At 35.3% G+C, this 23,284-nt stretch overlaps 1 protein-coding gene across 2 annotated transcripts in view; it reads left to right on the top strand.

Annotated features, from left to right (window-relative positions):
• Positions 1 to 23,284, top strand: part of NEGR1 (neuronal growth regulator 1) — an 840,333-nt gene that overhangs the window by 471,975 nt on the left and 345,074 nt on the right. For both annotated transcript variants that reach the window (XM_074334947.2, XM_074334948.2), the window contains exon 3: positions 14,196 to 14,321. In XM_074334947.2, the coding sequence (XP_074191048.1) occupies positions 14,196 to 14,321 (126 nt within the window). The remainder of the gene's footprint in view (positions 1 to 14,195; positions 14,322 to 23,284) is intronic.

Below are 23,284 nucleotides of genomic sequence, written 5' to 3'. Positions count from 1 at the left end.
CCCAAATCAATCCGAAAATTTAACTTTCTTATCTTTATGCAAGCATCCCTAGTTCTTTCAACTGTATCTTTACATGGTATTGTGTCTAGCCACTTGACTATTCTGGCTGACCTCTAATTGTAAAATAACCAATCAGTTTTTCATTCTTAAATTGTAATACTATAACTGAATACATGACCCCTGCTATGGTTTTACCAATAAACATATCTCCAAGAGTTCCATCCAGTTTGGTTAACATTGAGGGAAGGAGAAGGCCAAATACTGACCCCTATGGCATATCCCTAACATTCTGTCTTCACACTGACTTGAATCCATCCACCAACACTGGTTGTAGTTCCTTAACCAGAAAGAATTCTTCCTGGCTGGGTGAGTTCCTTGTCCACATTTCTCTATTTTTTGCTTAAACTATCATTAACAACTGTCATTAACAACTATCATTAACAACTCCTGAATTTTTTATACACTCAATATGTTCATAGAATTCCTTTTATCTACTAAGCTAGTTCACTTACCCAAAGGGTAATTGTTGTAAGTTTGACATGGCTAAACCTTGTCCTTCATTTCTCTCAACCCTCAAACCAAATAGTAAGATATACTTTCTACCTTTCCAGTATAGTAGTGGCTGTGATAAAAGAATACATATTTATCATAGTTAGGTATAGGTGAAAATATAGAACAGCAAAGAGCTAGTGTTTATTGGGTACATAATTTGAGTGCTTCAACTTTCAGAAAGAAGCGATGATTTGGCTTATTTTTGGAGGTTTTGCCAAGTAATGAGAACAGAGTTTTCAAAACAAGAAAGTTCAGCAGGTAGGAGAGGTACATACAGAACACACGCACCTAAGGGAATGTACTTTTTAGTCTTAACTGCATCTTTAAGTTCTTAAAAATATATGATATTACCTAAAGCCAAAATAAAAGTACATGAGGCTTTTCAACTGTGATATGAAAATATGCTATACACCTAGTACCTTTGAAAAGCTACAACAAATCAATGTTTCTTAGTACCCTGGGGAGTAGTTTACTTACAGTTTTTCTTTTTTAATTCAAAAAGGCAAAATGGTAAAATATTTCTGTTATTCAGAATGTAGTAGTTAATATGAGGAAGAATGACTTCTTAACGCATGTGTTAAAGACAACTCTCCAAATAAGGAACATTCAGAACTGATGAACACATTCTTATTCAATACTTTCTGAGCTCTTACTGTGTACCAAGAATGGTCCTGTAAAGTACTCAGGGATTCATATTAAAAAGTTCCTGCATTTATATGAGATACCCAGAAATATGTAGAAAAAATTAATTTGTTCATAACCCGAAAGTGAATAGAGGGAGTAATTTTAGCTGTGACCAGACAACTAGTTCAATCAACTGTTGCAACCACAGTGATGAATACGTGGTCTACAAATGGTCCTGATGTTTCTCAACCCTGTGCCTTCACACATGTCATGCTATTCAGAATGTACTTCCCTATTTAGATAGTTACAACATCTTATTCCAAAAGTCATCTTTGTATCTTCATCACCATCCTTTCATCTTCATCTGGGTTCGGTGATTTCTCTTTAGATTTACATAATATTTTATGTATGTGTCTCTTATGTAACTTTATATAATTATATGCTTGATTCACTTCAATGTTTGTTTTTCGCCCATAATATAAAAACTACTAGAAAGAAGCAATTCTGTTTTATTAGTTTTAAATCACTAGACCTATCATCGTCCCTGGTGCATAGCAAGGGATAAATAAGTATCTTCTGGTCAAATAAACATTATGTACATTTGTATAGAGAGATCTTTTGAGGTTAGCCTTCCTATAATTATATTTGTCCCTTTATTACCATATTCCAGCATTAACAAAGAAGCACAATGATATTATAGGATACACACACATGTCCAATATAATATATATCAACTATGTAACAAATAAGCTTGTGTATGTGTGTGTGTATATTCATACATATGTAATATATAATTTATGTACATGCATATGTATATGTAATTGGTTATATAATTTCTAGATTCCACTTAGAAATGATAAATTATTGTAAGTCACCAAATTTCAGTATGTTTATATGACTCCTCCATATCATTTTATTATGACTTACAAGGAATATACCTGTGAATACTTTCCCTACTAATGAAAATGCTCACTAGAATAACACCTAGATACAGGACAATTTATAATATTGAACCCACTTGATGGAAATCAATGAGTTAAAAAGATAAACCTCTTATTCAAATCCAAGAGAATTATGAGTATCTGAAATTTTCAGAGTTTTGTAATTCATATTTAAGTCCCAGAAGCTAGCCCTAATATAAAACAATTTCTGGCAAGAGACTGACTTTTTTTTTCCCAATGAATAATTTAAAATGCAACTTTTTCCATGCGAACTATCTTATATCTTGGCAGTAGGCATAGTATTTCAATAATTTATACAATTTTGAATATAATATAGTTAATGCCATAAAGGCAATTTCTTTGATATTGAATTATAAGAGAATGCACTTAGGCCACAATGACTAATGATCTAGGGGCCAGCAACATGGTAAATTACCTTTTAACCTGATTTTAGAGAGAATCTGTGCATGTAGCCATAGGACTCTACTAAGATTGGGCATATAGTTGCACAGCAATATTTGGTTGTTACATTCAGAAAACACAAATAAAGCATTCTCTTTGAGAAAAATAGATAAAGGAACATGATAGTTTAAATAATGTGGATGATAATGATTTGGGGAGGAACAGAGCAGTGATGTGAATCATGGTTTTACCATTTACATTTCTGAATCAAACCTATTCTCAGCATATTTCCTAAGGCAGGACTCTATTTCCTCTCATGATCTAATCATGGTTATTCCATGACAGGTGAACAAGTACACATTAGTGCCAAAATGTACAGCATTGATGAAAACCAAAGCAGTGCAATGTGAAAATTAATTCCTTGGGACTTCCAAGGCAAATGAACAGGCTGAGGGCTTGCCAGAACGTAAGGCAGAGATGGCAAGATTGTGACTTCATGACTGAATCCAGACCACACAGGGCTTGCAGCACATGGTGAGGATTTTGTAAACACATAAATCTATGGGCACTGTTTTCTTTCGTAGACCATGTCGATTTCTCTATTATGACAATTTCCCGGTATGGGATGATCAAGTGTCTTCTGTGAGTGGTAAATTTTTCTAATTCCTATAATGGTACCATTTGGATTGGTGCCAGGGTACGTCACAGATATTTGGATGAGTTTATATGGTACAAAAAAAAAGAAAAAAGGAAAAATTCATGTCTTCAAGATTGGCAAAACTGGACATATATTTCCTACATGGAAATTATCAGTGGTAGCTGCTGTCTTCAGACTGGTGCTCTCCACCACGCCCTATCACCTAGAGTGTGTACATGCACATTTTCCCTCCACCTACATTGCTCATGTATGTTACTTAGGCATTACTTCAGGTATCTAAGTGTTTAACCAAAGTAATCAGGACTTTGATACTCATGGGAAGCTTTCTCATCTATTTTGGAGTCTCTGTTTTGTTCTATTTTCTATCTTGATGCCAGTGCCACACACTCTTTTGTTGTACCTTTATAATAATGTCTTGAAGTCTGTATAAGTTTTATAACTTTCATTATTCTTTCAAATTATGTCCGAACTTGGTGATTTTAAACAACTACAATTATGTATTTTACTCACAATACTGCATTATAGACATAATATTAGGAGTCTCACTGGGATGACTCGAACAGTTAGGGCCTAAAAGAGTTGGGTTGCTTCCTAGGCTCTCTTTTTGTTCCTGTTATCTCAGAACTTCTCCATGTAGGGTCCACAAGTGGTGTCTCCATGTGTTCTCTCCAGCATGGTTGCTCCACGATGGATAGGCTAATTACCTAGCAAATCAGATCTCTAGGAGTCGGTGTTCTCAGAAAAAAAGGCAGTTGACAAATGACATTTTATGATTCAGTCTTTGAAGGCATATACCTTTACTTGTCAACTCATTTGAAGCATCCAGGAGCCTACTCAAATCCATCTGAAGATGGGGCAGGGGGAATACAAAGATCCCATTCATGATGGAGGAAGTCTTAAAGAATCGGAGGCCATGTTATAAAACTGCCACATAAGCCAACTCACAAAGAAGCAAGTGGCTGGGTGGAAGAAGAAATTGAGGACTGGATATATAGAATAATGCCCCGTGATAGACCCCACCCCTGCCAACAAAATAAAAGTCATTAAGCTCTCATTACATTATACAGGGTAGTAATATCTAACAAATATTAACCTTTTCTGTAGGTATCCTTTTGTTAAACGTGTTTCTAATGAGAAAAGGAAGAAAACTACAATGCCCTATTTTGAAACTTTTCTCCTACTACCTACTAGCTCACATATATCTTAGAGAAAGGGACACTTTATTGTCAGCCAAGGCTTGTTGGGCCACGTGGAAATCACTGGGATCTATGTAAAAATACATACATCAAAATATTGAAATGAAGTATATGAAACTATTAGCAGTGATTCTCTCTGAATGGTGGAATTATATTAAAGTAAGTTACATGAAATTACCAGTAGCCATTTGTTTGTAACCTGCTAAAAGGCAATTTTAGATATTTCAATCTAATAGGTGCTTTTGGGCTTTCTTCCTCATTCTTTATATATTTTTCCACATTCTTTTCAATAGGTGTATACTACTTTCATAAGTAGGAAAATAAATATAATGTTCAAAGAACAAAGAAACCAGAGTACTTCAGAGAATGCATTATTTTTCTGAACGTGCTGCAATGATGCATCATCTCTGAGAGTACAAAAAACAGCAGAGTAGCCTTTAGATATAAAAATGTGCTAAAACACATTTATAGAAACCTGATCCTATCAAGGAGAACTCATATTTAACCGAAACACACTTACCTCGTGAAAGCAGGAAACAGGTGTTACATTATAACTCTATGAGTCTAAGGGTAGATGCTGGGCTCTCTTGTGTTTCAGAAAACACTAAGGCGAGCTTTTAGCAATGGGAAATGCTTGCAAAGAAGGCAGCTGGGTTCTAGTAGGACACAGCTGGGCTGTTTCCTCTGGTTTATGTGGGGAACAGTTCACTGCCAAGGATGAGGCAAGAACAGTTCACCCAGGCCATTCTAGAGGTATTTTTCTGGCACATTTCCAAACAGAACAGTGGAGCTGGCCACCAGGTGTAGGGGAATAGTGACTGTCCTCCTGAAAGAAGGTAACTGCTTTCCTCAACATAAATTCCTGGAAGGAGAAATCATTAGTTTACCGGGTTGGAATTTTTTAAAGTTCTTCAAGTATACTGCCAAATCATTTCTAGGAAAAAGCTCTTTATTAATTCTTAACAAAATGTTACCATCACGACAGGTTTTAAAGATACAGAGTTGGTTCCTTAAGAAAGCTGCCTCACTAGGTATGCTGCATTTGTATGCTCTAAGGTGTTTCAGTTGTGGTATTCTTCCTATGGATTTTGTAACTATTTTCTGCTAGGGAGAAGGGTGAATTGAGCAGGCATTGTAGATTCTCTGTGATATACAACAGGCTGTAAGTGTGTTCTATCCTGCCTGCCGCTGCTGCTTCTGCTGATGCCTGAGGGGGTAGCTGCTATTACGGTCCTGATTTTAAGCAGTCTTTTCTATCTTTCAACCATCCAAGTAAGTGAAGCTGAAGTTAGCCTGAGGTCCAACAGGGATTTGAACTCTGGTGTATAAACACTCAAGTGTAGAGGCCAGCTATTGATCCTCTAGCCAAAATGAAAACCTTTACAGTCTAAAGTATTGAAACTCTTATATAACAATGTTGTACTTTCGCCTTCGAAATGTTTATATAAGGTGAAACATTGCCTTCAATCAAAAGTTTTAAAATCATTAGATCAATGTTAAGTTACCAAAATCTAGCCCTTCTAAACCAGTAGCCGTACTAAATTAATGTGTGGGTGTGTGTGGGTGTGTGTGGGTGTGTGTGTGTGTGTGTGTGTGTGTGTGTATTTGCCACTGAAAATCTACCTAGCAAATGTCTGTGCCTTACAAATCTGTCTTACAATTTAGGAATTACTTTCTGTCATCCCACGTGAGGCATCATCTGTGTATTAGGTAATCAAGCTAAAATGGAGAGAAACAAAAGAGAAAGGGGGGCTATTTCTACTTTGACTTTTTCCCCATAACTCCATGTCCTGTGGGGTTTTATACTTCTTTGATGCTTACTTTCTTCTCTCCATTGCTTACTGTCTTACTCACAGTTCCACAAAACCAATTCTGGATTCCCAATGGGAAATTAACACAGTAGGCAAAAACTGCCCAGGATACCATTCTGCCTCCAGTAGGGTGCCCTCATTACACCCACCATACTGTTCTCAGGAAGTATGAAAATAAATGCAAACTATTGAAGCATTGAAGCCTCATCTCTTCCACAGATAGTTACATTTTAATATTAGGCCCTTGAAGGCAAATAACTTTTCTGCAGATGTGAAGGAAGGCCTTTCTAATTAGAGGGGAGATTTTAAATAAATAGCAGAGAGAAGTTTATGCAGAGGTCTTTCTGGTAATCAGTTTCCAAATCTGTAGATTTTGGAGCTCCCTCCACACCTATTGGTCTAGGATCTTCTGAGTTAGCTCTCCCCCGAATCCCAGAATTTAAAAAAAAAAAAAAAAAGAAAAAAAGAAACCTCATTAGATTATTGTGATGATTGTCTGCATGCAGGAAACTACTGTTTTGTTTTTAACCATCTAATTCCACTCCAATGCCATCTGTTTCATAAAGCCTTATCTAATATCAGTATCCTCTCCAATTCTGAGTCCATTGACAAAGGTAGATTTACTACTTTGTGTTCTCCAAACACCTTGTAGTTACAAAATCCACTTTGTGAGATTTATGACTCCATATTATATTTAATAGTGTTGGATCTTTCTCTTTAGACATGAACTTCTTAAGACTAAAATGCCTAATCAAGTTGGTGTTCAAATATTAGGATGAATGGATGGATGGATGGATGGATGGATGGATGGATGGATGGATGGATAAGATGAATGGATTAAAATAGGTCATTGCTTGTTTTACCATTTTATATACAGTAGATGGAGAAGCATGTGCATAGGTTTTGTAAAAATGGAAAACCACTAAGCAACATGACTCAAAGTTTGAACTGAAGTCAGAAAGATAGGTTTTCTCAAACATGTTCTTTGCCCCCAAATTAGTACTGGCATATTCCATCAGTAAGGAATTCACAAATCTGGCAAGTTTGCATTTACAAGTCATGCTCGGATATTTTTTTTCCTCCTTTCACTATCTGAGTGATGGAAAGAGGGGAGAAGCCATAGAAATTTCTGAAATGTCATAAGCCATAAAATGTCAGTTATAGTCTATGAGCTGGAGAAAACAATGTTGCTAGTTAGATGCAAGCCAGGAAACCATCAAGCACCCACTAGCAAACCAATTTAGAAAAAAGAAAAAATTCATGAAAGAATTTCTTCTCTCAGTTTGAGAACAGCACCTTTTCCAAGAGGTTTGTTATACAATGTGGATCTGCCTTCACTTTTCTGTGGGCTGGCCAAGACTGAAAAGTGAAATGCCAGCTTAAGGAAAAGGAAAACTGTTCTTTTGAGATTGCCAGCCATTTCCAGATGTGGGAGTGCAAAAAAAGCCAATTCTCCCAAGATTTATAGTTATGTCTAGCTTGTTGACTCAAGCAGTTTGGAAAATCTACAGAGATGGTTTATTCGAACTAAACCGGTCTCCAAGTCTTTGGAGAGAGAGGGGGAGGTGAAAAAGCCAAAATAATATGTACATATTCTTGGAGTCAAATCCTTTGACTCTAAATTTTTATAACTTCTCAAATAAAAAATAAATAAGTAAATAACCAATGCACACAGTACTGCCTAAGATGTGACAGCCCATTCTGTTGAAAATAAATTTATATGATTATTGCCCAATTATTTCTCTGAGTTTGCACAGCAACATCTTTAGTAGGCAATGGAATAGAAAAATACTGTTATTGTAAATGAGTTAAAAGGAATACTGAATCTCCAAACTCAGAGAATCTTTGACAAAGTCGCATAGGACCCATGGTATTATAATTACATTTTCGCTATATTTTCAGGATTTTTATTATATCACCCTCACAGTGGTATGAAATTCTATGGGACATCTTACAGAAGTCGAAGAAATATGAGCTTAGTACATGATAAAAAAATAAAACAAATATTTGTTGACTATCCCATATGTGTCAGGCCCTTTTCTAGGTGCTGGTGATAGATACGCTGTTGAATAAAGCAAACAACATTCCTACCAAAGGACTTTATTTAATGTTCTGCGAAGAGAAGACAGGCAATAAATAAGTAAAGAATTAAAAAACAACGACAATGACAGATTGTGAAGGATACTACAACAAAGAAACTGTAAGAAGAAGAGGAGTGAGTAGGGACAGATGGTTGTGGGAACAAGTGGTTATTTCAACAAGACACATACCCAAGGAAAATTGATCTTGTTTTAAGACGATCAGTGTCATCAATGACATAATGAAATTTTAACCTTTCAGCATTTACTCTGAAATTTACATTTCAGTGTTTCTATTCAGTGGTAAGTTTTTGGGGTGAAGGAATTCACTGTGGAGAGAGTTTGGTCAATCAAGATACCAAAGAGATGGAATCACTTTTGTTTTTATTTCTTATTTGGCCTAGAAAACATGTTTGAAGCATGGATCTAGTGACTGTGTACATGATTCAAATAGATAAGTTAAAACTTTTAAAGGCTTTTGTTAATGAGCCTATAACTTCAGAGAGTGAGTGGGAAGATATTCAGTACCTTTTCCTATAAAACACTGGTTTAATTATACACTGTGACTAAGGAAGCAGGTGGGTTTTGTGCCCAGAATATTGTAGTTACAATAAATGCAGAACTGAAGTTTTTTTATAATCTGTGACTATTTGACTAAATAAATGTTACGTGTGTTAGATTAAATAAATACTCCATCCAGCTTTTAGCCCTGGCAGCCTAAAGAAGACCTCCAAATGGATTGGTATCTATAGTGTTTCATGGACTATTACAACTTAAGAACTTGATGGGGCATTTAATTGATTCCAGTGAGCCAGTGTAAATTTAAAGATCCAAATAGTCCATGTCTTGAATTTGCAGTTAAGATAACCATCAAATACATCTTCTAAGGGTTCTCAATATTATGTGACCCAACCTCACATCTCTTGCAACTTAGCGTAGGTATAAACTCTATTTTCTTTATTGTTTCTGAAAATCATCTGTACAAACTTTTAATGTAATAAAACGCCATGCTCATATGACTCTTGTGATGTATAGATTAGTCACCCTTGTGTCGAGTTCTCAAATTTTTACAGTTATGTTCCAGACTACAAGATAAATTCTTGGAAGAAATTCAAGTTGAATCTGTGAAGGCTGTTCATTAAACAAAAAAAACATTTATTTGTATAGCTCAGAAAATATATACACAACAGCAGCAACAACAAAAATCAAGCAGCCTCTCACAAACTCAACTGCTCATTATAATACAAATGGTAAGGAATAACACCAAATGGTTGGCTGTGTGGAAATCATTAGTATTTGGTCTGGATACATATTCTGAGATATTCCATACTGACACTGCTTCATACCCTGCCTGATAACATTATGATAGATGATTCAAATCGGGGAAGGCTGTTGGGGCGGGTCAGGCTGCATAATTTTTTGGTGAAAGTGAAACCAATAAGAGAGTTAAATTACCTTAGTGAATCTAAATCTATAGATACATTTAAATATGCACCATCATCCCATCATGAAATCAACTGAATAGGAGTTGAAAACAAGGTGTTAAGTAGCAGTATTTGAGGCCTGTGAATAATTAAAGTCAAGGCAGGTTATTACTTTGAGAGATCAAGAGTGATTACTTTAAATGTATATGTGAATTTTAGAAAACATTTTACCCCTTCACAACCTTTAAATCTACTTCCAACCTCCGTTGTTTAGAAAGTTTCCAATGCTTTGTGGTCTCTTTAACTGGTGACAGACAACAAATAATTATGAACACAGTTGTAAAGTCTTGTATATCCCCAATTAGAGTCTCATTAGGAGAGATATTCTGTGACTTAGTATGGAATCTAGAACTTCTTTACTGTTTTTATTTACGGCGTCATGATGATGATGACAGTGACGATAATGTTATAATAATTATTTCCTGCAAATTAAGCAAGTTTACATTTAGATGAATAATTTACTTCTTTATTACTCTGCTCCAGGTCATAAATACTTAAATAATGTACACAGAAATGCAAAATACTTACTAAAATCTATAGTTATTCAGTGACTTAAAATTATTCAATTGGTTAAACATATTTTCTCATTTTTAAAGAAATCATTTAAGTTAAATTTCTAAAGGAAAGAACTTGAGAAATTTTGAAATAAAGTATATAGAAAAGGAACATATATCTAGAGCAGTATAAGTTCTTTTAACTCTCCTCATTTTTCTTTCAGTCTAAGCAACTGCACAGAATATTGGAAATACCATAAGACACGTTGCTTTGTTATTTAGAAAGCTCCAGAGTCCTTCCCACCTGTGTGTATGCATCATTTATATACAGACTGTAACCCAGGAACAGCTACCGAAACTGCATGGTCTTAAGAGGCCTGAGACATTACCATTGCTCCTTGCTTCTGCCATCTGAACTAGAAGCATCTCTTTTTCCTTCCATTTTACCTTGGCCTGAAGCTCCCTGGAATCATCCCAAACCCTCCCCCAGTATTTCACCTTATTCTGGAAGCAGAGCTGACAATACTTTGATTTATGTTGTCCTACATTGAGGTTTTTAATAGTTTTTCTTCATCATAAACAGCATCACACCAAATAGCTTTGTGCATAAACTGTCCTACATGGTTCACATTAAAAGAAACTAACACTGTGTGTTCACCACCCAGAGTGATATATAAATGATGTATTACAGAATTGTACACTTGAAACCTATGTAACTTTACTAACCATTGTCACCCCAATAAACTTTAATTTAAAAAAGGAAGAAACTAACATAAAACTAATCTGTTGATTTGAACCCAGAAAGCATACCTATTAGATATGTGTTACTCATGTAAAATGGTAAAGGAAAATATGGGAAATATTTGGCTCTCCTTTTAGTTACTTACCTATCTGCCTCCTTCTTATAATTTTAAATTCCTTGTGGACAAAGATTATGCTTTGAAATTTTTGCATTTTCTGTGAGTCCAGAATTATTCCTTTCATACTACTCAGTAAAAGTTTGAAGTCTTCAACTGAATATTCAATGGCTTTTGAGTATTCAGTGACACAACACCTGTTTTTGCCTCCACAAGCTACAGTGCATGTGAAGCATTTCATTGGTCCTCTTTACACACAGTATCTGCAGTCGACAGGTGATGCATGCTAGGGGAAAGAGCCTTGCCAAAGGGATATCCCCTAACTAACACCCTCTTTCCAGATGTTTCTTCCCTGTGGTATATTCTGAATTATGAGGCCCCAGGAGGTGATTGCAATCACTGAGATGACATGTCACACCTGGAATTCAACACTCTTCTACCACTACACAATTTCACATAGTTAAATGTCAAATCTGTGTTGATTGCTAAGGAACTTTTGTTTCTCTGTGAAGTCAAATGTTGTGCTTAATATTGGTTTACCACTCATGTTTAGTACTTGCAGTATACCGTGTTTCCCCGAAAATAAGACCTATCTGGACAATCAGCTCTAATGCATCTTTTGGAGCAAAAATTAATATTAATGTGAACCATGTAGGACAGTTTATGCACAAAGTGTTTCTTATAGTAAAATAAGACCAGGTTTATGTAATATAATATAATATAATATAATATAATATAATATAATATAATATAATACCAGGTCTAATATAATATAATATAATTATAATATAATATAATACTGCATCTTAATGAAACTAAATGACTTTAAGATCAGATAGAATTGATAAAATAATGTAATTGAGAGGATAGACTGCATGATCTTATGACACTCCATCTTTTCTCTTAAATATACACACCGCTGTCTAAAGCTGTATCAGTTATATGTTTGAAATATATAAATAAACTAACCAGGATAAACTAATACCTGTGTACTATCTTCTATATAAATGAGGAATTTACTATGTAACTTGTTCTTCTATTTTCTTAATAATGGGCATTGGTATCCACCATGTTTCACCAAAAATAAGACCTAGTCGAATGAGCCTTTTGGAGCAAAAATTAATATAAGACATGGTCTTATAGTAAGGCCGGGTCTTTAATGTAATTAATATAATATAATATAATATAATATAATATAATATAATACTAGGTCTTATATTAATTTTTGCTCCAAAAGATGCATTAGAGCAGATTGTCCAGCTAGGTCTTATTTTTGGGGAAACAGGTATGTATTTGTGTATGTTTGTGTGTGTATACATTGACACATATACACATGTGTATTTCATAGTTTACTATATCAAACTATATATACCTACATCCACCTAGCCAAATGGTATTCTTGTTTAACGTTGTAAGTTTATTTTTATTAACTTCCTGTTCACCAGTAGTAAGTCATTCACATTTTTCCCTACTTTCTTTCTATGGTATTCCAATGTCTGTATTTCTGTTCTGTTTCAGTTAAGCTAAAAAGAGTCTTCTGTTTGGAATGGTTTTTAATTTTTTTTATTATTATTATTTGCCTGAGAAGAGCTCACTGAAGAGTTTAATGATGATATGTTTTAAATGCCAATTAAAATATGTCATTTAGAAACACTTACAATGGTATGTCACTTAGGAATAAGCCTTTTCCTCAACCATTGCAACAGTAACATATAATGGAATGCTTTATATTTGTAATTATCATCCTAGATTCTCTTGTTGCAGAGTTACGGTTCCGTTAAAAAATCAAAGATGATATTCAAAGTATGGGTAATTTAATTTATTCTTATGACAGATTTTAGTTACTGTGCTTTTTTTTTTTAAATAACGGTGGAAACATCTCTTGCGTAAAGAAACCCTAAGAATGTAACTGTTGAAAACAAACAGTAAAATAGCACATTTTTCTAATAATAATCAAGGTATCTAATTGCCATTTATTTAGCTTTGATATGGAACTTTAGTATACTGTAATTTTTATATAGTAAATCAAAACTTATGGCACAGGCCAGTCATATATACTACAAAAGTGAAGAAGTTCTGAGAGCAATTTTAAGGCATGGGAAAAGGGCAATACTTAAATTAAATGCAATATCATATATATATTTTAAGACATCCAATAATAAAAGCTAACACTGATGCCAGGTGCTTTTCAACATCATTGAACGTATACTGACTTACTTATTGTTCACAGCAGCTGTATATGGTCTGTATTATTATGATCTCCAGCTTTCAGATGATGAACTAAAGCTGAGCTAGATGAAGTAACTTGTCCTAGATAACACACTAGCCAGTAGAGGGCCCGGGATTGATATCCATGTTGTTTGAGAATTGAATGAGACCATCTAGTATTTGAGAGAATATGGACACTTTAATCCTGGAAGTTAATTTAGGGATTTATTTTTCTACCCAAATTCCCAAAGTGTATTCCATGATCACTAGTTTCACCAACTGCTCTGGGATAAAAGCTTCCATAGTCTAATACATCGGGGGGCGGGGGGGGGGGGGGAGAAACATAATATTTTCCCCTTCACTCTTGGAGATTTTTAGTGGGCATAACAGAGTTTCTAAGAAATCCCCAAATGCAGGGACCTGTTTCAATCTGTGGTTTCCAGCCCACTATTTGGCAGATAGAACATTGAGGCTCAAAATACCTTTGGACACCGAAATCTTACCTCCCAATCCTGTACATGTTTTACCTTACTCAGCTCTTAAACCAGTATGAGGGCATAAATGTTCTGCTATTTTAATGTTCTTCCATATTTCCATTTTTATTTAATCATTTTAACAAGGAAACCATCATTATAGTGAAGATACATGGACAGAAGAGTCAGATTGGCTATATCTTAGTTTACATAAGAAAAAGTATCCCCGATAAAAATTCAATTTAAGCAATATTTAAGCTGTTTTGTTATTAAATATTCCACTTATCCTGAAGTATTTAATAACTGAAAGTTAGAGAAAAATAAACCAATCAACTGAAGAAAAATTAAAAAACTCTAGGAAAGTAGCGAGGACGTACAGAATCTGTTTTCTGACCACTGCATGTTTTCCCATTTCAGTTCCTCCGAAGATATATGACATCTCAAATGATATGACCATCAATGAAGGAACCAATGTCACCCTCACTTGCTTGGCCACTGGGAAGCCAGAGCCTTCCATTTCATGGCGGCACATCTCCCCGTCAGGTAAAGGAGAAGTATATCAGTGTTGTCTGTGCTTTTCAATATTTTCCTGTAACCTTACACATTCAGAACTTAAGAGTCAGCTTCTCTTTTACATCTTACTCATGAGGTAGGCAGGATGTATCTTTTTGTACTAAACACACTGTAGCTCACAAAAGTCAAATGAACATTGTATGTCCAAGCCCAGAATAGAACCCACATCTCTTGATTCTTAGTCAAGGTTATTTTCATTTTAGTGTACTGTATAATCACAAATCAATAGACAGAAGACTCAAATGGTGGAAATATCACAAGAGAAAGAACTTTGTTTAAATGTTTAAGGTGTTTATTCAACAGACATTCACATGTTAATAGGTCCTCATGAACTGCTAAGGTAATCGGGAGTAAGAAATAATACAAATTATGAGGTCGTTGGTTCTAGTTTGAAAATGTAGTTCAGAATTAAGGATCAGGTAGTTAGAATTAAATTTTAACTGAAGAGGGGTCTAAAAACTCAAGAGTTTAAGTAACTTATACAAGATCAAACAAGTACGTGAAATTAAGGGATATAACATGTTTACAGGTTTATGGTGCTTCTGCCACAGTGTGCATATTCCTAAAGAGGAAGTTGAGGGTTTTCACAGCCACAACTCCAACAGAACCATCGATTTGTGTAAAATTTAAATACTTGAACTATGTAGCTTTGAGTGTACCATGGAAGTGAGGGTGGTGATTTTAATGAATAGGATACCACATTTCAGATAATACAATTTTACTTAATTTATTTTATATATGTTTTTAGTGAAAATAGCTCCCACAAAGCTAGTATGATGAAATTACTTTTAAAGAAATCAGAAAGGCACATTTTATGTAGGCATAAAAAGAGTACGATTAGAACATCTATTTTGTCTGCTAATGCTTTCTTTAATATCACTTATCCTTAAGTGTCTTTCAGTTTCCTCATTTATGCAGTAGATCTAATGAAACTTACTCACATCATATGCTTAATATCACTATTAATGTGAGGAAAAAATCAATATAACAGCAGTATACACTTATATAATATGCATTATGGACCTTACAGTATTTCTGAAGCATGAGTGTGCTCTTGACTGCTAACGCTTCACTTCCTCGAGTGGCTACAGAACCATAAAACTGTTATGTGAGCACTGAATTAGTGACCGGAATCTCTGTGGGTGTGAGACAAACCCAGGGCTAGCTGTTAGGATACATGTGCTCCTATCTCAACTTCCCTATTCACCAGTTCAGCCAACCTTAGTGCAAATCCCTTAGCCTCAGTGATTCTCAGCTAGTTTTCTACTTTCCAAAAATCAAATGATAATAATCCTTGGCTATTGTGAGACTCAAAAAAGATAACAGGCGTAAACGTGCTTTAACAAATATAAGATGATATGCAAATGTATGATTCTTAATCATCTTTCCAGTGATTTAAATCTGATATGGTAATATAATTTTTGTAAGAACGAAGCACATAATCTCCATCTTTATATAATTTAAGATTAATATTTTGGACTTAACTCTCCTGCTTTGGAGTGCTTGTTATTATGCATATTCTTCTTTTTTGAGTGCTTGGATACATTTTTGTTTAATTAAATAGCATGAATGTTGGTTAGTGAAGTTATTAGAATAATGATGATGGATAACATCATGAAGCTGAAGGAAGACAGATTGGGTTTATAAGTTAAACTGTGTATAGATTTGTTTTCCTGATCCTGCCAAACTGCAAATTAGTAAAATTAGCATAAATATTAACTATTATCCAATAAATAGCTAGACATGGCTGATATTTTTATTAATGTTTCCAACAGTTTCAAATTATAATTTGTTAATGATCTATATTCAAATGCACAACACTGTGGAGTTTCTGCTTTAAGTAACATGTCTGATAATTCTATATTAACTTTTTTCAACTTATGTATTTATATTTGAATACAAAATTATAATTCACAGAATAATTATTCACCGATCTGTTTATATTTTACCTAAAAATAACAGTATGTTGGATATTCTCCTCTTTTCTTCTGCTATACCACATAAGAAATGTGGTTCAAAACAGCAGTCACCACGTGAACAGGGTTTAGTGTCAAAAACAGATGTCGATACACAGTTGACCCTTAAACAATGTGGGTTTTAGTGGTGTCGACTCTGAACATTCAAAAATCTGCTTATAGCTTTTCACTCCCTCAACATTTAAATTGTCTGTGGGTTATCTGTTGGGAATTGTTTCCAAGACCCACCATGGACACCAAAGTTCACATGCATTCAAGTCCCCTATATAAAATGGAAAAGATGAATGCGTACAATGGGCCCTTAGCATCTGTGGACTCCTAACTGCAAACTAAAATTAGTACAGATATTTATTGAAAAAAATCATGTATAAGTGGATACATGTAGTTCAAACTCGTGTTGTTCAAAGGTCACCTGTATTCCCTGTCAACATTAGAAACAATGGCTAGTTTGTGTACATGTGTGATTTGTTTATATACTTTTATCAGTATCTTTGGCAATTCTTGCCAACTCATTCATGGTCTTTTCTATTAGGTGGTGCAAAAGTAATTGCAGTTTTTGCAATTATTTTTAACCTTTTAAACAGCAATTATGTTTGCACAAAACTAATAGTTTTAAAAGTCAATAGGGATGTCTGATCACAGAATGATATCTCCACAGAGCTTCTCCCTAATCTACAAAACAATTAAGTTTGTGGTTTCAACCACATCACAGACATTACCTGAGCCAGTTGGAGTTGCCATTCCACCTGTTAGTTCAAACAACTCAGTGTATGTTCCCCTAAAATATCTCTCCTAAGAAGTTTCTGGATATATGAGCTTCCTTAGAGTTTACATACCAATGATTCCTTTCTATTGTTTTTTTTTTTTTCTATTCTATGTTTAGGAATTAATTTCAAATTTATATTTAAAAATTATTTCAGAAATCATACAAAGAACATACTATATCCTTTACTCGGTCTCCTATATGATCATTTCTCCCATTTGCTTCATTATTTGCTGTGTGTACAGTATGTAGAAAAAATACGTGTACATATATTTTTTTCATTGAATCATTTGAGAGCTACCTGTATGTATCATGCCCTTTTCTCCCTTGTCGTGATGATGGTTGTGGGGAGCAAGAAGGGTGGTGCGGGGTTAAGAAAAGACAGTAGCCATGAATAGAGTGCAAGCAGGGCCAAGGGACTCCAGCCTCAGGACTGGGCCCCCAATTGGGCCTACACATTAGCTTTCATTAGTTAGGTAAGGATAAAGCCTGTCAATCTCAAGATCTGTGAATTCCATACATCATAATAGGAAACTGATTCAAGCCAATCACCCTTGCCTGCAGGCAGCTGAACTGTAAGTCTCAGGATGTTTGTACTTCCCCAAGGGACAAAACTTTATGCATATGAATAGATGGCGAGCACATCATTGAATCTCTTCCCTGCAAGTTGTGGGAAGGAAAGCAGCCACAGAGGTAGGAGCTCTCCTTAGCCGGGGGGAGGTGGGGGGCTGTGCCCACCTCTATGAACCCCGTTGATTCTGTTGGTCCCCACTCCACTGCACCTGGCTTGAGTTGTCCCCCTCCCCCCCCCCACCGCCGTGGGAAATCTTACTCATCATTGACCAGCCATCTTTCTGGGGCCAAACAGGGAGACATAAGGTGCAAGCACAAAGGTGAAGCAAAGTCCCTGAAAGGATCCGTCTCACAGACTTTCCTTTCTTTAGGGGCAGGTACTAGGGGACAGACAGGTAGGCTGCTGCATGGCAATACTCCCTAGTTATTGCAGTGTGCATTTCTGAAGAACTAGGATATTCTCTGACATAACCACATTGCAGTTTTCAACTTTCATACATTTAACATTGTTATCATACTTTTATTCTACTACTCTACATATTCCAATTCTGTCAACGGATCGAATAGCGTCCTTTATAGAATTTATTTTTCTCTAGTACAGAATCCAAGTATTGCATTTAATTGTCAGACCACATTAGTCTTCTTTAGCCTGGAAATTATTTCCTTAGTCTTTGTTTGTCACTACTGAACATTGACATTTTTTTAAAATGCATGTACCTCTTTTTAAAAATAGAACATTTCTCATTTTTGGTTTTACTCTTGTTTCCTCATGATTAGATTCTAGTTATGCCCACCTGGAAATAAATAAATGAAGTTGTAGCCTTCTCAAGGAATGATATCCAGAGGCACAGTATATCCATCTGTTCCTCATTTGTGATGTTAATTTTGATTATGAATCAAGGTGTTGTCTGATTTCTGCACTGTACAGTTACTTTTTCTTCCCCATGCTACCAATAAGCAGCAGGGGAAAGATTTTAAGAGCTTAACATGTAAATACCTGCTACTTGTCAACCTTACCCTTAGATTTAGCATTATCAGTGATTTTTTTTATTATTATTATTAGTTTCAGGTGCACAAGACAAAGCAAAACTTAGACGTTTCTCATTTATATCCCTCACACTGTGTGAACCACCCTCCCCATATCCACTATCCCTCTGTACGTTCCCCAAATTAAGTTTCAAAACCCCGTGGTCATCAGTGATTCTTTTGTGAACCAATCTTAACCCTAATGATTATAAAAGATGATTACCAATTAGCACTTGGCATTCTGCTGTTAACAAGAACCTCACTTTCCCCTATTTGTTATTAATTTGGTCATTTATTAACTTATTGTGACATAGACTCATAGATTCCTGACTTGTAAAAATTGTTATAATTCATTACTGTTTTTAATTATTGTGATGCTCAAATTGTCCCTGATTTGGTCAGTAGGGGTTACTTTATTCTGATTCCTGTATCCTTGTGATATGCCCCCATCTTTTTCCCTTTTTTTTTTTTTTTTTTTTTTAACACATTCATACTTTCTTGCATGATGAAATATGCCAGCCTCATCTTGCATCTTTCCTTCCCCAGCTCTGGAATCAACCATTTCACTTTACTGCACATGATTAGACACCATACACTTAGGGTTAGTATCATTATATATTAGTATAAAATAGATTACTGTTGATTGGCAAATTATAGCAAACTTATCAGAGCCTCAGAGGTCTAGGCTACTTCCTGTGATTTTTCTATTAACCACAAGACCTTATGTAACCTCATTGCAAAGGCTAGACCATAGTTTATTTGGTTTTATCTAACAACAAGTGTGGAACAGGGCCAGGAATGTAGCATATATACAAAAATGCGTATAGAATTAATAGGAAAAATATTTATATCCAGGAAACTTTAAGGGGGAAATTGTTCTATCACTAGAGATTTAGATAGGTTCATACATCTTTATTTACAAGAGAACCTATTATATTGACTAATCTCTGACTGGGTCCTATCTACTTAGAAAACTTTTTAGGTTTTCTGAAAATTCCAAACATAGGGGTATGATTCCCTTTAATTCCTACTAGTAATTTCTTATAAATCAGATGGTACCAGAATAGCATAGAGATTAAGTTCATGAAATTTAATGTCAATCATAATTGGATTTGAAACCCACATCTTCCTTTTACCAACTGTAAGATCTTAGACAAAATTAAATTCTTTCCACTTAAAGTATAAAATGGTGATAATAACTATACCCAATTCACAGAAGTGCTATGAGGACTAAATAGAATAGTATAGAATATTGAACAAATTTTATGACTTAGAGTAAATATTCCATAATATTAACTATTAATGTGCTACTGAAATGTGTTTGAATTTTTGACCAAATAGAATCTCCAACCCTCTTTCTGAAATGGAGGGGCCTGTTTACAGCTCTTAAATGCAACTCACAGAGCTGTTGTCAAATGAGGGAATTATGAAGTTAAAAATCACTTTGAACTTCTGGAGAATATTGACAAGTTTACATAAGCCATCTGATTTTGCATATAAAGACAAAATAAAATTTTAATTACATATTTTATTAACAAATCTAAAGTCAGTCAGAAAAAAATAGGAAAGGTTAAAATACAAATTTTAAAATAATAGTTTACATGTAAAAAACATCTAGGCATTTTGAAAGCCTCTGTCTAATTTTCACTTGTTATTCATTGCTGTTTATCTTAGTCTCTGTTTCCTAGTTTATACCTATTCTTTGCTATCTGAAATTCCCGGAGATGTTCTCACTCTATCCTGCTAGTGTTTATTATCTGACAAAGATACTATTTTGGCTCTGAAACTAAAATATGAGCATAAACAATGACTGTATGTCTCAAACTCTTTGTTGTCTAATTTCCATATGCTTAACGCCTTTTGATGGATATTCTCTCCCTAATTATCTAAAGCACTTAAGACTGTTACCTAACTCAAGGTAAAGCCTGTTCAGTTAAGCCACCTTTCTTCTGTTATGTTCTGGATTCCATCACTTCCCATTTTTCAGATCTTTATTCCACTGGATATCCTCTTTAACCTCTTACCTTCTGTTGATTCCGTACTGTCCACATTTAAACAGGCTCAAGTTGCTCTTTTCTGAAATCAGTCCTTCACGGATTACTTTTGTTTAGTAAACAATTATTGAGCACTTATAAAGGAGAATGCAAACAAGTGGTCAGAGATGTAGGAATACATACAGAAAGCCATGATTTTGAGAAACCAAAGAGGAAAACGTTTCCTACAGCAGTGAGTGGTGACCAATGTTAATCAGGTCAAATAGGAGCCAGTAATTACTTGTGGGTTAGGTTATTTGGTAGTCATCGTGAAAATTCAGTGGCATAATGGGCCAGAAACTCAATTGTGGAGGATTAAAATCAAATTAGCAGTGAGGAACTAGATGTGGAGGCAAAACTGTATCCATTTAGTCTAGGTGGAAATTTGATTTCTCAACTTTCACACATATTGTGTCTGTTGTTAGAAATATCCCCTGTCCCTTCTTCCAATTGACAAACTCCCAATCATCCCACAATGTTTCATGAAACCATTCTAAGCATCCCAGGAAAAGTCAGTTGCCTTTTCTTCCATAGTTGCATAGTACTTTGTGCTGAGTGGAACTCATTCTTGGAATTGTAGTCTTTGGCTTTGTTTGTCTGCAGCCTATGGGACAGGAAACTTCTAATGTCAGGAATCAGTGTCTATTCACTATTATGTCATGTGGCTTAGCACAGGACCTGGCACAAAGTAGGGGCTCCATAAATATTGTGAAACTAATGAATGCTGCTCTCTGTTCTTGCTTTCCACATGACTTCTGAGAACTAGAAATTAAAATCTGAAAAGAGAAAACATGGTAGTGACACGAACATTTCCTTTCTGATGTTTCTCCATTACCCCTATCACCCTAATATAAACCACACATACCCCCAAATATGAATCAGCCTTGTATTTTCCTTTTAGTCAATATGGCTACACCCCTGTGATATTGTGATATTGTGAAACCTATCTTTGATCTTCACCTGTCACAGAGCTCCTAAAACCTTCAGAAATTCCTAAGTCATAAGAGCAGTAAAAGAGTCTTTTGTTGTTGTAATGAGATGACTTATGAGCTCCGAAGAATAAGGGCTGGTCGCCAGAACTACCAACCCTATGAATAGGGGGTTGAAATTTTCAGTTCTACTTCCATGACCTCTGGGGAGAGAAGAGGGTTTGGAAGTTGTATCAGTTGCCAATGGCCAATGATTTACCCAATTATGCCTTTGTAATGAAGCCTCCATAAAAACCAGAAAGGACAGGGTTTGGAGAGCTTCTGCTTTGGTGAACATGTAGATTTAGGAAGAATGATGTGCCTGGAGAGGGCATGGAAGCTCCATGCCCTTTTTCCGTACCTTGCCCTATGTATTTCTTCCATTTGGCTGTTCTTGAGTTATACCCTTTTTTAATAAGCTGGTAATCTGGTAAATGAAATGTTTCTCTGAGTTCTGTGAGGCACTCTAGCAAATTAATCAAACCCAAGCTGGAGGAGGTCACTGGAACCTCCCATTTATAGCCAGTGAATTGGAAGCACAGGAGATGACCTGGGCTTGACTGTCATCGTAAGTGGGAGGAAGGTATTCTTGTGGGACTGAACAGTTAACCTGTGGAATCTGGTGCTATCTCCTGGTAGATAGTGTGGGAATTGAATGGAATTATAGCTGACATCAGAGAACTGCTTGGTAGTGTGAGATCCCGCCTTCTCCATGTTGGAATTGGGTTCAGAACCTTAACTTCATTAACATAAAGAGCATCAGCTTGCACCAATTTTAGCTAACGTGGTTAAACTAACATTGAGACATTATCTTCTATACTGTAGGCAGAATGGGAGGTACTTGCACATACTTTCTCATTTAAGCGTCAGACTAAACTTTGTGGTCAGTATTAGTATCCTCATTGTGCAGGTCAACATGGCACTCAGAGTGTTTAAATATACTGCCCCAGATGAATGTGATTTTTTTTTTTCACTTTTTACTGTGAAATAACTATAGATTCATAGGAAGTTGCAAAGTTAGTACAGAGAGCTTCTGTGTACCACCCAGTTTCTCCCACTGATTACATCATATTTTAGGTTGGTGCAAAAGTAATTGTGATGTTTACAATTATTTTTAACATTTGAAACCACAATTACCTTTGCCCCAGCCTAATGACTGTAGTATGACACCAAAAGTAGGAAATGGACTTTAGTGCAATGTATGCACATAGTTCCGTATCATTTTATCACATGAGTTGATTCATGGAGGCACCACCCTGATCAGGATACATAACTATTCTCTCAACACAAAGATCTACCTTATGCTATCCCTTTATAGTCACATCCACTCCTTCCCTACCCACCATTCCTAACCCCTGATGCCCATTCATCTCTTTTCCATATCTGTAATTTTGTCATTTATAGAATGTCGTGTAAATGGAATCATACAGTGTGGGACCTTTTGAAATTGGCTTTTTCACTCAGAATAATGCTCTTGAAATTTATCCAAGTTGTAGCATGTTTCAATAGTTTGTTCCTTTTTATTGCTGAGTAGTGTCTCATGATATGAATGTACCACCATTTGTTTAACCATAAATGTATTATACAATATTTT

The sequence above is a fragment of the Rhinolophus sinicus genome, chromosome 14, assembly GCF_057876585.1.
Source record: "Rhinolophus sinicus isolate RSI-liver-muscle chromosome 14, RSI-T2T, whole genome shotgun sequence".
Classification (NCBI taxonomy): domain Eukaryota; kingdom Metazoa; phylum Chordata; class Mammalia; order Chiroptera; family Rhinolophidae; genus Rhinolophus; species Rhinolophus sinicus.
This window is presented reverse-complemented; position numbering and strand designations above follow the sequence as displayed.